Here is a 13,143-nt window from a genome sequence, read left to right as displayed (position 1 = left end):
GGAGCTAGCAAGCGATTTACATACGAGGGGGAAGGCCAGATGTTAACCGGGTGAGGGTCAAAAGTGGATAAAAATCGACACCCCCCCCCCCCAGTTCAGGAGTGCTTGTCTTCTCTAACTTTTTTTGGGAGGTGTAAAAAAGAACCAGGATACGGTGGAGTTTTGCTTTGCCCCCCCCCCCCCCAATTCTAGCTCCCGACCGTATGTTTGGAATAGTTCCACCGACACCCTTTGCAAATCCTTGCCAACCTGGGCATATGCCGCCTCATAGTTTTCCGAACGTAAATCAGAAAGTAAGTAAATAAAAAAGTAAAATAAGAAAAGACATCTACCTAAGCAACATGTTTAAAGCCATCTGGAAATAAATAACCATTTCCGTCAGAATAAATATCCCCAAGACATAAAGAAAATCAGAGAAGGAAGAAAAGGAGTTTTTCACTGGTCCTCTTCCCCTAACGAGTTTCTGCTCTGTAATTAATTTTGTTGTCGTTTCCAAAGCTGTGGAGAGGCAACGCAAAACCGTCGTTTTACGCCAAGCGCTTCTAACCCTCTGCTGTTCGAGGGAAAGGTATTGCCTGCTTGTTCAGGAGGGGGTGGAATCTGCCAATATGTCTTAATAGTTACACTTCTGGTGCACAGTGGATAAAGGCAACAGATAAAGCTAATCGCCATTCATTCATACGTGAGGGGCTCTCCCGTAAAACGCGTTTTCTTTCACATGCACTCGCCCCCCTTTTGTGGTGAGGGGGGGGTCAAGGATAGGATTGATTCAGTTTAAATCCGAAATTTAAACAAGTGTGCATTAGGTCTTTAAAATGAATATCATTACAGAAGGAGACCAAAGCAATGAAGTTAATTCTTTTTTATTTGTTAAACGGAGTTCCCTCCTTCCCCCACCCCTTCCTCCTCCTGGGCTGGCCTGTCACGCCTTCTCAACAGGCTAAAATCATTCAGAGCAGCTCGCGGAGAGAAACACGACATTTATGGTAACCATCAGCCTTCAGAGAAAGAAAGCAGTTCATTAATTTACTTCACTCCTTACTTCGAAGTATGATAATGCGCGTTACCCCTTAATCAATAGATATGATGTACAGTCAATAAGCATAGGGCGTTAGAAAGGGGTGTCCATCACCCCCACCCAGCCTTTGGGGAGGAAAAAAGAGAATTTGCCACATTAGTCTTACACCAATGTTAGGGATCTCGGCTACAAGGCAGATCTAAGGACGCGGGGACGTCCAAGGCAAACATATCCTCAAGTCAAAACAACCCGGTTCTCTTTACTAATATTGGCATTAACCTCTCCTACCTTGAAATCAATATTGGGACAGGGCGAAGCGCCAATGCACGTTTTAACTCGGCTGGTGCTTTCCCTTCTGCCTAAATTAATAATGGTTGTACCGAAGGCAAAACAACAACCCTGCGCGCAACACGATTGCGCGCAACACCTGAGGCGCTTCGCCAACCGCTCCAGCAGCAGACCAGAGGGTTTCCCCGCCCCACCCCAAATTTGCAACAAAAGAGAGAAGAGGAACGCTCGCGCCCAAAGCAAATAAAGAAAAATAATATAAAAAAGAAGGCGCAAGAGTATGGGGTTGAAATAGGTTTAATCTGCCCTTTGGAGAGGGGAATGAAGGGCAATCCTATCGCAGGCTTCACAACCATATCTGCAGCTCTTTGCAGTTTTACACAACACTCTTCCTTTACATAACCAGAAGGTGCTGGGCGGCGGTGGGTGGATGGAAAGGAATGTTCCTCCCTCCATCCGAAGCGGGGTTTTCCGAACCACCCAAATGACTTATCCGGAGAATGGCAAGGGAGCTGGCTGCTGGTGGAAGTCTAAAGCAATCCACTTTGAACTAAAGCCACAACTCCTAGAGCGCGCGCGCGCGCTGTCAGATTTATGTATGCCTTCCTAAAGTGGTGGTGGTGGTGGGGGAGAGAAACCCCTGGGGAGGGGGGTTTAATATGCTCTCCCCCAAGCAATGAACTGAGCGACGCTTAAAGAAGAGGGAGACTGGTGCGTGGAGAGTTGCACTTTGGAAGGAAGTGCGCGCTTTGGAGAGGCGCGCCTGTGCATTCGCCGCCCTCCCTGGCGTTCTCCTGCATCCTTGCCGCCGGCAGCTTCTCTCTCTGTTTCTCTGCGGCTGCCTGCGCGCCTTTCTTCCCGGAAAGGAGCTCCTCGCCTCGTTGCAGCGGCGGCGGCGGCGGAAGGCGCTTGGCGGGGCCGATGATGACCTCACGCGGCCACGTCTCGGAGCGGCTGTCGGCGGCGCGGATTGGCTGGCGCGGGCTCAGCGGCACTTCAAAGCCGGCGAGGGAGCTACAATTGTGGTGGAATGGGCGGAACTGATCATTGTATTGCACACCTCTTAAAAAAAAACACTGCCTCTGATTTATCAATATAAAAAAGATCCTCTGAGAGGAGGGCACTTTGTGGGATGGCAACTTCACTTCTAGGGGTGAGTCTGAGGATTTTCTCCCCCCCCCTTTGCTGTTTTAATTGGGTCCTTTTTATTGGCGATTGGAGAAGGGTTAAAGTAGCCCCTCTCTTGACCGGGGGCTATCAGTCTCTCCTATTGAGGCTTTTATTTTTTTCCCTCTTTTGCCTTTCTCTCTCTAAGTCCAAGTGAGTTCGAGAGAAAAGAAAGCGGAAAAAGGGGAGGGGGGAGGAAGAAAGAGGGCAGTCACTTTTTTTTTGTTTTTTTGTCAGCGTGCAGGCAAAGGTTTTAAGGGCATTAGTAGGAACCACGTCCAGAGCTTGGGCTGAGCTATTCCTGTATCCCCGGAGAACTGGCCTCTCTCCCTCTCCCTCCCTCTATTATCTGCTCCGAGGGAAAAAGCAGCTGCCTCGCTCGGTCTCCTCTTTCCCTGAGAGGTTTTTTTCCCTTCCTTTTTTTAAAAAAAATTTGCGACAGCCTGTTGTTGTTGTTTTTCCCCTCCTTTAACATTTCACTGAGCCCGTCATTTCCTGCAGGTATGTGAAACCTTTTCCTCTCAATCTAATTCCTAGCTGTGGGTGAACAGGAAAGGTGGCGGCGGGTGATTCTTGGGCTGTTGTTTTTTGTTGGAGTTTGGGGGGAGCAAACTGCCGTGGGAAAAAGAACCCCCTTTAAAAAGTTTACAGACAGCTGGGTGGGGAAAGAGATCTGAATCTGGATCGTTTTGGCTAAATCCTGGAGTAGACTCTTTGGAAAGCGAGCGACTCTGGATTGAGGCTCCGGGGTTGGCCAAGCATCTCCCCGTCGCCAGTAGGAGCCCGTGATGTATCTGGACGGGGCTTTAGCCTCCGTTCCTGCTCCTCGCCTCGCCTCGGGGATGCGTTTTCAGCTTCATGCCCAGAAGCCGTCGGCTTTCTTTCAAAGCAAGCCTCTCCGGGGGGTTTTGAGCGGGGAGACGGGAGCTTAAATGTCCTCCGGGGAGCCTCGAGGAGGCGTCCGGCAGCAGCTCCTCGAGCGCGGCTGGCTCCTGGCCGCCCCCGTCTCCCCATCGGCGGGCAAGCCGAGCAGCGCGGGGGGCTACCCTGGCCGTGAGGTCTCTTTCCCGGGCGATTCTGACGCGCGCTTCCCTGCGGGCCTCTCTCCCTTCTCGCTGCAGGAAGAACCGCGCCTGGGCTCCACTCCGCTGGCCATGCTCGCCGCCACCTGCAACAAGATCGGCAGCCCCAGCCCCTCGCCGTCGGCGCTGTCGGACAGCGCGTCGCCCTTCGCCAAAGGCTTCCACCCGTGGAAACGCTCGTCGTCGTCGTCGGGCAGCTGCAACGTCGTGGGCTCCAGCCTGGCCGGCGTCGGCGTCTCAGCCTCGGCCCGAAACGGCTCTTCGGCTCACGCGGCGGCGGCGGCCGCAGCAGCGGCGGCGGCAGCCGCGCTCGTCTCGGACTCGTTCAGCTGCGGCGGGTCGCCGGGATCCAGCGCCTTCTCGCTCACGTCCAGCGGCGCCGCGGCGGCAGCCGGCTCGCCCTTCGCCAACGACTACTCCGTCTTCCAGGCGCCCGGGCCGTCGGCGGGCGGCGGCGGCGGAGGGGGAGGCAGCGGCGGCGGCGGAGGGGCGCAGGACGCGCACCAGCCGGTCTTCATCTCCAAGGTGCACACGTCGGTGGACGGCCTGCAGGGCATCTACCCGCGCGTGGGCATGGCGCACCCGTACGAGTCGTGGTTCAAGCCTTCGCACCCGGGCGACGCGGGCGCCTCCAGCTGGTGGGACGTGGGCGCCGGCTGGCTCGACGTGCAGAACCCCAACGGGGTCCACCCGGCCGCCGCGGGGCTCCCCGCCGGCTCCCTGCACTCCCCTCTGGGCGCCTACAACTCGGATTACTCGGGCCTGGCGGGCCACTCGGCCTTCAGCAGCGGCGCGGCCTCGACGCACCTCCTGAGCCCCGCCGGGCAGCACCTCATGGACGGATTTAAGCCCGTGCTGCCGGGCTCGTACCCGGAGCCGTCGCCGTCGCCCCTGACGGCGGGCGCGGGAGGCTCCATGCTGGGCGCGGGCCCCTCCGCGCCGCTAGGCGGCTCCCCGCGCTCCTCGGCGCGCCGCTACTCGGGCCGCGCCACTTGCGACTGCCCCAACTGCCAGGAGGCCGAGCGGCTAGGCCCCGCCGGCGCCAGCCTGAGGAGGAAAGGCCTGCACAGCTGCCACATCCCCGGCTGCGGCAAGGTGTACGGCAAGACGTCGCACCTCAAGGCGCACCTGCGCTGGCACACGGGCGAGAGGCCCTTCGTGTGCAACTGGCTCTTCTGCGGCAAGCGCTTCACGCGCTCGGACGAGCTGCAGCGCCACCTGCGCACGCACACGGGCGAGAAGCGCTTCGCCTGCCCGGTCTGCAACAAGCGCTTCATGCGCAGCGACCACCTCAGCAAGCACGTCAAGACCCACAGCGGAGGCGGCGCGGGAGGAGGCGGCGGCGGCGGCGGCGGCGGCTCGGGAGGCGGCAAGAAAGGCAGCGACACCGACAGCGAGCACAGCGCCCCCGGCAGCCCGCCCTGCCACTCCCCGGAGCTGCTGCAGGCCTCCGAGCCCGGCCACCGGAACGGCCTGGAGTGAAAGCGGCAGGCTCCGAGGCAAGGCCCCGAGGGGACTCCTTTTCGTGTGTGTGTGGTTTTCCTTCTTTCTCCTCCCGCCTTTTTGTTTTCCCGCCCAGCCGCCTGAGGGGAAACCTCGCGCCTGTCTCAGCGACTCTGGTCAGGGGGTTAAAAACAAAACACAAAAAACACGGGGGAAATCTCTCTGGACATGTAAGTAGCGCCGCGCATTGATCCCCCGCACGGACCCCTCACTGGGCTGCCTTGCCCCGCAAGCTACGGCCCCGGGCCGCCCTCGCAGCTACGCCGCCTGAGCCGCGCGCGGGCGAGAGAAGGAGGAGGAGGAGGAACTTTCTCGCGGGATCTTTGGGGGTCTCCCAAGCAGCTGCTCCAGAGAGGCAGCCCCCCCTCCCCACTGACTTCCACGCTCCAAGGGGAAGAGGTTTTATTTTTTGGCAGGGGGGAAGTCTCCAACCTGCGGGACGGAGGGAGGGCGTGGGATCCCGATCTGGACAAACTACAGAGCCAACAACCTATTGATTGAGAATTAGAGTGTCTTATCAGGAAACAAAACAAAAAGCAGCCAAGATCTCCCGCTGAAAGCACTTTGAATTAAATATATATATATATTATGCGAAGCTTTTTTAAATTAAAAAAAACACACCACATTATTTCGGACCACTCCTAAACTTCTCTTCAACTTTGCATTGAACTGCAGTCGCCAGCCCGCTAGAATGCTGCCCGTTGAAGTTGGTGGGATTACTCTGGAGTAAAAGGGTGAAGCCTGAAGCATTTGTGTGTGTGTGTTTATGGATATGTGAGTGTGCATGTAGGTGTGATCACTAACCAGCCCCATTCGCAAATCACTTACGCCAGAGTATTCCGAATTGGAATGAAGTGGGTACTTATTTTACAACATTTCCAAGTAAACTGCTTCGGAGGCTAGTCCAAGGCATTTTAGTCTGTGATCCCTACCTGAGGTTGGGGGTGGGGGTGGGGGGGGGGCGTTACATTCAATGGGAGTCAATTAAACTTTCTTCCAAGTAAAGGAGTGTGTTGAGTGATATCCCCTTTGAAGCCCGTGAGATTTACAGCCAAAGGAAAATTCCTGAATTTCAGCAGATTTTGCTGGCATCCAATTCTAAAACAATTGCTCTGAAATAAGTGACTTCTGCGTCAGTAAGAGGTTATGTCCAAGGATCTTCTTGGTGTCCTTAGGATTTCAACTTTACAGCTCAACCCCATATATGTTTACACAGAAGTAAGTAAAACTGAATTAAGTTGCCTTAAGCTACAATCCTATGCATGCTTATGGGAGTAATATCCATTGAGCACAGTGGATCTTACTTCTGAAGAAAACATGCATAGGGTTGGGCTGCATTCATTTGGTTCAATTGGACTGTATCAGTGTAAACCCCACTAATTTAAGTGAATTATGGATTGGGCTATAAATCTAAGTTCTCTGCCTTAATTGATCACAGCCTAAATCATGCTTAGTCTTTTTTTTCTTTTAAAAAAATGCTTCTTGGAGAAAGTGTAATTACTCTGGCAAATCCAACACTTTTGGACACAAACATTTACATTTGTTCTTGGAAACTTTGAGTATAATCCAGACAAATTTAATGTCCAGTTGGTTTCAGTGGCTAAACTCAAGAATAATTCTATCCTATTGAAATCAAATGACTTTAAATTGCTTAATTGTGGCTGGATAGTGCCCATAATTCGAAATGTGTTTGACTTCAGCTCTCTTCTGATGATTTTTCTCTTAAAAGATAGAGATGTAGCCTAATTTTCAGTAACTTCATTTTCTTAAAAGTTTCTCCTGTCTTTAAAAAATTGTACCAGCGTTATAGCCCTCTGATTTCAGAGTTTCAGCATCTATATTCATGCGGTGCTCTAGATGCACCTAGGATTAAAATTATTATTTGTAGCATTATTTTTTCTGATTTAAATAATTTAAAAAGTACCCTTGCTTTTCAGCGAGCCTGTAGTTTGAATGCCAAAAAAGAGGGGGGTCATAGGGACAAATATTTGTAAAATAATTCTAAACCTAATGGTTTGTACAACGGAATCGTTGTAAAATAGCTAACAAATATAACTCCACCAGTGTATCGGTGTGAGATGCAGTTGTCCAGGAGACGATTTTGTATAGTATTTTTCTTGTATATTACTTCCAGTAAATATTTGAAAATATATTAAAGTACACTTGAGCTCCCCCCTTCTCCCCCCCTCCTCTTTTTGGTCACAAGAAAATATTAAAGCATTATTGTTGCAGTCCTAATTAACTGCATTTTTAACTTGTCCCTTGAAGTGTGTAGCAAATTGCACTTCAGGATATAGTTTTTGCTTGAATATTAATTTAGATAGGCGTAAGACTGTAATTAAGCAAACAATATTTGATAAATGTTGAATGACATTTAATTTAATGGAGCATGTACTTATTTGCATTTGCTGGCAGTTCAGGTATAGTTTTAAGTGAGAGTTCTCCTATATTTCAAAACAGTGGGCGCACCCAGACCCATGTATTAAATAAACTGTCCAAGTGAAACTGACTAATGATGGCCTATGTGTATTTCCTGAAAATAATAATGGTGAATGTTACTAAAACACTCCTGATGCTACTTTGAAGTTTGCAAACCCTGCAAACAAATAGTCTCATTGTAATGTTGAAATAAGTTTGGATATTTCACATTGAAATGGAAAAAAAGCCTTTCGCTGGAACACTTTAAATTTGCATTTTAAATGCATGAAATGTAATTGATTTTTATCTGTAAGATTTTAAATGGAATTAATAAACACCAGATAAAATAATTGTTGTTAGGTTAGTTAATTTCTTTCTAAAGATAAAAAGATGGCATCTTCAAATTCATCTTCGAATTCCCTCTTCTGACTGATACCCCCCTTGAAAGCATATATACTCTCTAACCTGGTTGGTTAACATTTCCATGGAGACCTCATTGAAAGTAGACATCAGGGAAAGAAGTCCTATTGACAGCAACCGAGTTTACTTCTAAGTAGGACTGTTTAGTCAGGGGTGTCGGAAATCTTGCGGATGTTGTGTCAAGGAGGGAAAATATAACAGTTGCTGTGAATAATAACTGCTGATGAATGAGCACTTTGGTATTCAAATTATACTTTAAGAATGTCCTCATTTGTGAAATACATCCAGATTGTATTAACCTCTGTTGCTCATCACCAGATCTGATGGGGGGGGGCACGATTTGGAAAATATTGTGAAGGCATTTAAGTGGCTAGCTCTGTGTTTATATGTGTATACACATACAGGCACGTCTTGTGTTTTCTTTTAATGGAAAACGAAAGCAAGGGCAGAGTGAAGAGTGTCTTTCTGTCTGTCTTTTTTTTTAATGCAAAGTTCTGCAATTTGTGCAAAGGAAGTGATACTATATCGTTAAATACTCCGACTCCGGCTTTGCTGACTGGCATCTGGATCCGAGTCCAGCAGAACCCACTTTCCGTGTAAAGAAGCTTAGGATCGGAGCGTTGGGAAGGAAATTCTTCCCGGGGCTGCAAGTGAACAATTAACTGCTCTGACAATGGGAGGCTTCCTTTTCCCAAAGAGCCCTTGTGCTTGATCAGCATGAAGCTTTAAGTCCAGAAGGAGCACTCACTAACTGTTGATCTAGCTCTCTTGGCTATTGTCTAAGGCTGTCATGAGAGCGGTCCTAGCATCCCGATCTTCGCCACTCTAAGAAAAAGAGACAAGTATCTCCTTGGAACGAACAACCCGATCATAAGGACATTTAGTCAAAAGTCAGCCCATTAATTCCAGTGCCAATTTCAACAAGTGTTTGCCGACTTAGTTCCAAATGAATGTGTTTAGGATTAGGGCTAGTTTCCTGAGCAATAAAGAGAGCAATAGAAAAACGAGGTGAGAAGCTCTACGAGGTTACATTTGGAGGAACCGTGGTGCTTGTTGCGTGAGTCCGTGGACGTAGCCAGGATTTTTGTTGGGGGGTGGGTGGCAGAACCTTAGTTACCTAAGGTTTTTTTATTATTTTGGGGGGCAGCTGCCCCTCCCTGGACCCCCGCGGCTACGCCCATGCGTGAGTCTGTTTTGTTTCCCTCCGCCACTGCCACCCGGAAATCCTGAGCGCGTTATTTTTTTGGCAAGGGATCTTGCTGGGTGTTGCCTCCCTTCCAAACTGGATAGGCGAAAACAGAAAGTTTGGGTTTGAGGCTGCAAGAAATAGGGAATTGCAAGACTATCTGGGGCCGTGTGGGGCCGAGAGCTGTAAAACTATTGCGCGCCCTCCATCGGGTCACAGTTTTCCTTCTAAAAGGATAAAGTTACGAAAACCACAAACGGTAGCGCGGTAAGGTTTGCAGTTGGAGCAGGTGGCAGCCACCTTCTCCTCGCTTCTTAAGATGCGCTAGTGTTTTCAGTCGGGGCTGTTCAGGATCTCTGCGGTCATTTCTAGCTCCCGAGTAAGCAAGCAGTAAGAGGCTGGACTTAACTGCCAGGGGTCCTTTACCTTTACCTTTTAAGAGGCACTGGAGTAATCTCTCTCTCTCTCCCCCTCTCTCTGTCTCTGTCTCTGTCTCTCTTCCTGCCAGGCAACCGAAGGCGAGGGTGTCGATATGGGTTTATTGACTTGCCTTTGCTGCTTCTCAGTCGAAACTAGGAAGGTTAGGTTTGCTCCAAAGTAGGAAGCATCCAGGTTGGTGTGGTGGTGTCTCTTTCTCAGCCTCACACCCAGCCACCCCAACCCGCCCCTCTCCTAACGCAGAGGCCAGCCTGACCCCGAGGTCAATCGGGTCTCCATCAACCCGTCCCCCAAGTGCCTTCAAATGATTACGGCACTTCTCGTTTGCTCTTTGACCCACTGAAAGGTTTCCTGCTCTCCAAAGTTGTGTTGCATGCCAAGCTGCTGCTGAAGTCGGTGCGCGCGCGGGAGAGAGGGCAGCTACTCCCACTTTTTATTTCAGTAATTTAGGATCTCTCCTGTCAGGGCTCCGCTTGGGATATTTTTTGTGAAAGACTGAGGAACAGAACCGGGTTTCCTTGGACCATGCAGAGGGGAAAACGCGCAGTGGGCACCAGCGGGCTGTGTCAGTTGCCGCCTGTGCGGGTTTGCGTGGAGATACCGCCTTTGCAAAGCGACTTTGTAACTTCAACCCGCCTAACCACTAGACCCCCACCAGGCCAGGCCCAGTTAGGGAAGCCGGCTATTTGGCCCCCCTGACTTCAGTGGGGCTGAACTGCACTCTTCATATAAGCCTTCTATCCTAACCTGATCCTGAACACCAGAGTGCGCTACGGCGCAAGACAGCATGTTAGGATTTCAGCCTTGGAAGCAGGTCTCTCTGGCCTTCATTCCAAGTAAATGAGGATAGAATGAGGGTGTGAATCACTTTAAAGCCGAGCACTCCTGAAACGTGGAAGGGCGAATAACATTATTCCTGCGTGAATAGACATGCCCGCTCTTCCGGTCCCTTTGACTCGGAATACAAAAAGATGGAGGTAAGCCTGGCTAAATGTGGGTCTCCCCCCTTCCTCCCCATCTCTGCCCCACTCCAGGCAGTAAAGGATCGACCACCTCGTTCATTTCATGCTCTCCCAAAGTTGAGTCACTTAAACCCTCCAGCCTCTTGGCTAGAAGGGAGAATAGCTGAGGGATTCGGTAGCGGGGTAGTGGGGACCCTACTGATCGCCCACTGGTTTGTTCCAATTGCTTTTCTTGGAAAGGGCAAGCTTTCGAGATTCTTGGAAAGGGAGCTTTCGAGATTCCCAGGTTGCGTAAAAGACCCGACATCCCCGGGCACAAAACCTCTCCTAGAGGCAGCCAGCGTCCTGGGTTTCCAAAACAACACTGCAGCCAGCCTCAGCCGCTTCCCTTCCCCTTTCCAAAGGAAAAGGCTCGCTGGTCCCTCTGACCCCTGGGCCGGTGGGGCACAGGACTCCTTGCGGATTAGGGGCTTTGAAATTCTCAACCGCGTTTGAGAGCTGGTGTGGCGTTGTGTAACAGCGGGAAAGGTCGGACAAGGACCAGGATACAAATCTCTGCTCCGTCATTCATCGTGGGCGCCTCTCTTTCTCTTTCTCGTCTCACCTACCTACAGCGCAGGGGTGTTGTTGCGGGAATAAGACTGGGGGGCGGGAAAAGGAAGAGATCCTTGGGGGAAATAGTGGATACAGATGTAATAATCTTACGACAGGCAGCAGGTTTAGTTGGTCCTTCTGATGTTATTGGGAGAAGGATAAGTTTCGGGATTGAGGCTGCCATCCTAAACTGTTTGCGCCCTGTGAATTCGTCTGGCGATCTTGGCTCTGTCCTTGCGTCATCCTAATAGAAAAGAGCGCTGCCTTTGACTTCTGGATGGGTTGCTCCCTACGTAGTTTGCTTGATTTCTTGGGGATTTGCTTCCCGGTTGCTTGCCCTTGCGCTCTCCTCTTCCTATCCCGGGTTTATGTCCTCCGATGCGCAAGTTCCAGGAGTGCCCGGGGGCATTTCCAGGGGAGATCCTCTCGTGCGGGCTGAGTTAAATGGGATTTACTCCGCAGTCAAGTTGCACTTTGAGGATTGCCTTCTTCCTTTTAAAAGGAAGCGGGTCATACACTAGACAGATCTAGTCCACAAAAGCTTATGCCACAATCGAGCGTTTCCGGTGCAATCCTGTATATGTATATGTCCAGTGAAACTTACCGCCAGGCAAACGTGCATAGGATTGCGCTGTTAGCCAGCAGCCCTAACAATGTCTACTCAGAAGTAAGTCCTTTGAGCCGACGGGGCTTACTCCCTGGTAAACGGAGTTAGGGTTGCAGCCTTGTTCTTTCAAAGAGCCTTGAATCCGTCCTTTGGTTTAACGCTGTTCAGTTGCTCCCCAGCTTCGTTTAAATTTGTGATAGATACAAGGAAAGTCGCGGCCACGTTTTCAGTTTGGAGGTGACATGGGAACCCCAAGTAGCACCAGTGATTGTGTATCGCGGCCAGAAGCCTACGCTAGCCCTCCAAGAATTTGTCCAAGCCTCTTCTAAAGCCATCTGGGTTGGTGGAAAGAACTAGTGCTGCTTCTCTTGGGGCAGCGAATTACTTTTAAAACTAGACTGCTTTGGTTTCAAACGGGTCTGAGACCCTGAACACACTTAACCAGAAGTTAAGTCCGCATTAAACTCAGCGAGGCTTGAGACCTCTGAGCACAAACGTTTGGGAAGCAAAATACGTTCGGAATTAGAAACCAACCAGTGCCCTTCTCGACCTTGTTTGTTACTTTGTTTTAAAATCTACACATCGCTGAATTATCCAAACATCTAAGAGGTTTACAGTACTGATCCGGATGGAGGGTCTCGCAGGGGTCTTCCTGGCAGCCCCCTAAAGGTGTAATGCCTCCTGCTCGGTCAACTTTGACTCCAATTGTTATCTTTCTTCCTCTCAAAGGAATGACATGAGGTCGCCTAGCTGCTACCCCCGCTGCCCTGGCGCGGCTGATGGCTCGGGAGGCCCTGATCCAGGGGGCATGGGCGTAGCTAGAGGGGAACGGGGGGCAGCTGCCTCCCTAAATCAAGTAAAGATATAAAACATACTTGACTAAAAGTAGAAATTGTAGAAAGATTTTGACAGATTTTTCCCCTGAGCATTTGGGGTCAAGAGAAAGTAATTTAAAACAACTGCTGTTGAGACATTTCACCCGGATTCTGCTACAGCCAAACAGAGGATGATGACAGGTGGGTTTCCTGCCCCCCCCCATAAATCTTGGCTACACCCAAGACAGTGGGATGCTTATAGAAGCACCCTCTTCGGATGTCCTTTGAGGGCATGCATCTGTGTAGGACGGCTGTCCCTTGGAGAGAGGCCAAGGAAGCGTTTATTTTTGGCTGAATCCTTAAGAGGCCATTATAGCTGGACAACTGCACTAACGTGGGCTACCGATCCACTCAAGAGAATTCTTGCAAACGCAGCTGAATGAGAACCCCAGGCCGAATCTATAAGGGTGTCCCTTGTTGTTGTGGGAGCTGCAAAAGCCTCTTGCCTGTGACTTTGCGCAAAGCAGAAAGGCAGGCAGGCAGACAGACAGGCAAGCAATCGCCTCCAGCTCCGCTGTGCGGGCCGATGCATTGCAAGGAACGAGACCGAGGGGCCTGTTGTGCTGGCCGATGCATCTTTCGTTC

At 50.7% G+C, this 13,143-nt stretch overlaps 1 protein-coding gene across 3 annotated transcripts; it reads left to right on the top strand.

Moving 5' to 3' along the window:
- Positions 1-750: 750 nt before the first annotated feature.
- SP8 (Sp8 transcription factor) lies at positions 751-7,826 on the top strand. 3 transcript variants are annotated; one of them, XM_083468947.1, is made up of 2 exons: positions 751-2,459; positions 3,595-7,826. In XM_083468947.1, exons 1-2 carry the CDS (start codon positions 2,439-2,441, stop codon positions 5,035-5,037), a joined length of 1,464 nt encoding a protein of 487 aa, XP_083325073.1. In that variant the 5' UTR covers positions 751-2,438; the 3' UTR covers positions 5,038-7,826. The 3 variants fall into 3 exon arrangements, with proteins under 3 accessions (XP_083325073.1, XP_083325074.1, XP_083325072.1); XM_083468948.1 differs by having other exon boundaries at positions 751-2,974; XM_083468946.1 differs by having other exon boundaries at positions 751-7,826.
- The last annotated feature ends 5,317 nt before the right edge of the window (positions 7,827-13,143 follow it).

Source organism: Podarcis liolepis (assembly GCF_965112155.1).
Source record: "Podarcis liolepis genome assembly, chromosome: 12".
NCBI classification, from domain to species: domain Eukaryota; kingdom Metazoa; phylum Chordata; class Lepidosauria; order Squamata; family Lacertidae; genus Podarcis; species Podarcis liolepis.
The sequence above is the reverse complement of the archived record's forward strand: the minus strand, read 5'-3'. Positions and strand labels throughout refer to the sequence as shown.

Bases quoted from the DNA above. Each gene is read 5' to 3' on its own strand.
- SP8 (XM_083468946.1), top strand. From the start codon at position 3,406: ATGTCCTCCGGGGAGCCTCGAGGAGGCGTCCGGCAGCAGCTCCTCGAG.